Below are 2,107 nucleotides of genomic sequence, written 5' to 3'. Positions count from 1 at the left end.
CCTCTAAAAATTTCTAAAGATTTAATCACGGTATATTGCTTACTGATCAACTGATTGACTGATGTGACTGTTTTCAATGCCCTAACAAGCCTATACTGACCTAAACTGGACGTATATCCTCAGAATGTCAGTACTTCATCTGTGTGATCGACTCTTGAGTCATAATTAAATGCAGTTTTAATCAATTTGAATCATAACAACACTGATTGTCACTGAGGATGTGGAAATTCATCAAAGACACTGTTACATTTCTCTCTCTCTCTCTCTCTTTCTCTCTCTCTCCATCTTACAGCCTGTCTCTTCCTGGTCCTGGTATTGTTGTTTGTGCTGTGGAAGGAGCTGGTGGACATGCGCGGCTATATCCTCCAGGACCGGGGGCTGGACTGCCCCGACGTCCAGCCCGTGGCCCACTATGGCTGGTCGTTCATGGTGGCGGCGGCCGGCATCCCCCTGGCACTCCTCTCCGGCCTGCTCTTCTTCTCTATAGGCGTGTGTCTACAGAGGGCGAAATGAGATTATCATAGCTTGTGACAATAGCACATATAGTACGATTTTTAATACCATACAAATGTGTGTGTGTTTTTTTTTTTACAAGTTTTTTCTTACAAGTAGGGAGAGAAATATGACAAGGGGGGAATACTAGGGCAACACTTGGGAGACTAATTATTAATTATTATTGCTAATTATTTTGCGTCCAAATTCCACTCGTCGACTCCACTGGATGTGTTTCGCAGCAAGATGGCTTGATTGAAATGAGACCTAAGAGAGAGAGAGAGAGACACAGGAGGGGACTGAGCTAAGATGACTGAGAGTGTCCTGCAGAAAGAGGCTTGGTGTTATGTAAGAACGTGCGACACACAAGGGGGCCCTGGAACAAAGACACCATGTTGCTGCGTCTCTGAGTTTTTCAGTTGCTGAGCCCATTCAAAAACAAACAATAGACGTTCTGTATTAGAGGCACACTTAGCTCAGTAGGGATGTGACTCTGCACAACGTCTGCCCATTCAAAGCCAAAGCACATTGTTTACGTTCCTCTTGGGTTCTTGAAATGTTTTATACGGAACATTAAACAAACTGTTTGTTAAAAGGAAAAATCACGCCGAGCCTACAATATAGTCCTTTGGGAAAAAAGAAAATATTACAGAATTCTATAGAAAATTAATGTTGTGATCTGCACTTCCAACAACCTCTTTATGATTGGCATGTCCCTGGAAAACAATCTCTGAAATCTGTGTTTTCTTTGGCTTAAATGCACTTTTTTGGAATATAGATGCATATGGGAGGAAATACAACACAATATGGAATATTACCACACATAATTATTGCTATATATGGGATACAATGGGTTACATTGTTTATTATGAAAACAGACTCTATTATTTTTGTGATGTTATTATAACTATGATAATTGCCATTCTTTCTAAGGTGGATTGATCACTGTAAAAACAGAGTAAACTGATTAGTAATTCATTAAAATGTTGTGTTCTTGTTAGATTGAATGTACTACTTAAAATAAAAATAAAATGTTGTGCAAAATGGGATCTTTCCACAATAAAGACGATTTACAGGAAGTACTTGGATCAACACAGGGAGCGCACACTCACTCATACACAATCACATTCTTTCTTTCATAGAGACACAGACACACACACGCAAATGTTTATACTATGTAAGATAAATGATACAGAATGATCAGTGCGCCCATTCAACCACACAATAAAAAGACTGTGTGTAGAGAGAGAGAGAGAAAGAGAGAGAGAGAGAATAACAAGTCCACCTCCTCCCCCTTACCACTCTGATTGAAATGAGATCAAAAGCCTGCAGGACTTTGATGAATGAACATCTGCAGGAGTCTGGGCTCTGTGGGGTACAGTAGAGTAGCGCCACCTGTCTCAGACACACACACACACACACACACACATTGTATGTGTAAAGGACTACAGTGTGTGTGTATGTGTGTGTGTTTGTGAGTGAGTATGTTTGTGACAGAGGGCGCTTGTGACACTCATCTTTGTCATTTGCATATCAGAGCACACCCCTCCTGCTCAACTCTCTGGATGAGCTCATCTCTACTAAGAGAGAGAGAGGGAGGGAGAGAGAGAGAGAG

The 2,107-nt window shown here is 41.1% G+C and overlaps 1 protein-coding gene across 1 annotated transcript in view; it reads left to right on the top strand.

The window, feature by feature from the left end:
- Positions 1-1,559, top strand: part of LOC143133162 (transmembrane protein 182-like) — a 9,844-nt gene extending 8,285 nt beyond the window's left edge. Inside the window, exon 5 of the mRNA XM_076292932.1 lies at positions 293-1,559. Within this exon, the coding sequence (XP_076149047.1) occupies positions 293-513 (221 nt within the window). The 3' untranslated portion in view covers positions 514-1,559. The remainder of the gene's footprint in view (positions 1-292) is intronic.
- Positions 1,560-2,107: the final 548 nt, after the last annotated feature.

Source organism: Alosa pseudoharengus, unplaced genomic scaffold (genome assembly GCF_046254945.1).
Source record: "Alosa pseudoharengus isolate Yale_2024_CS ecotype anadromous, Long Island Sound unplaced genomic scaffold, YU_APseudo_1.1 YU_APseudo_1.1_scf_19, whole genome shotgun sequence".
NCBI classification, from domain to species: domain Eukaryota; kingdom Metazoa; phylum Chordata; class Actinopteri; order Clupeiformes; family Clupeidae; genus Alosa; species Alosa pseudoharengus.
The sequence above is the reverse complement of the archived record's forward strand: the minus strand, read 5'-3'. Positions and strand labels throughout refer to the sequence as shown.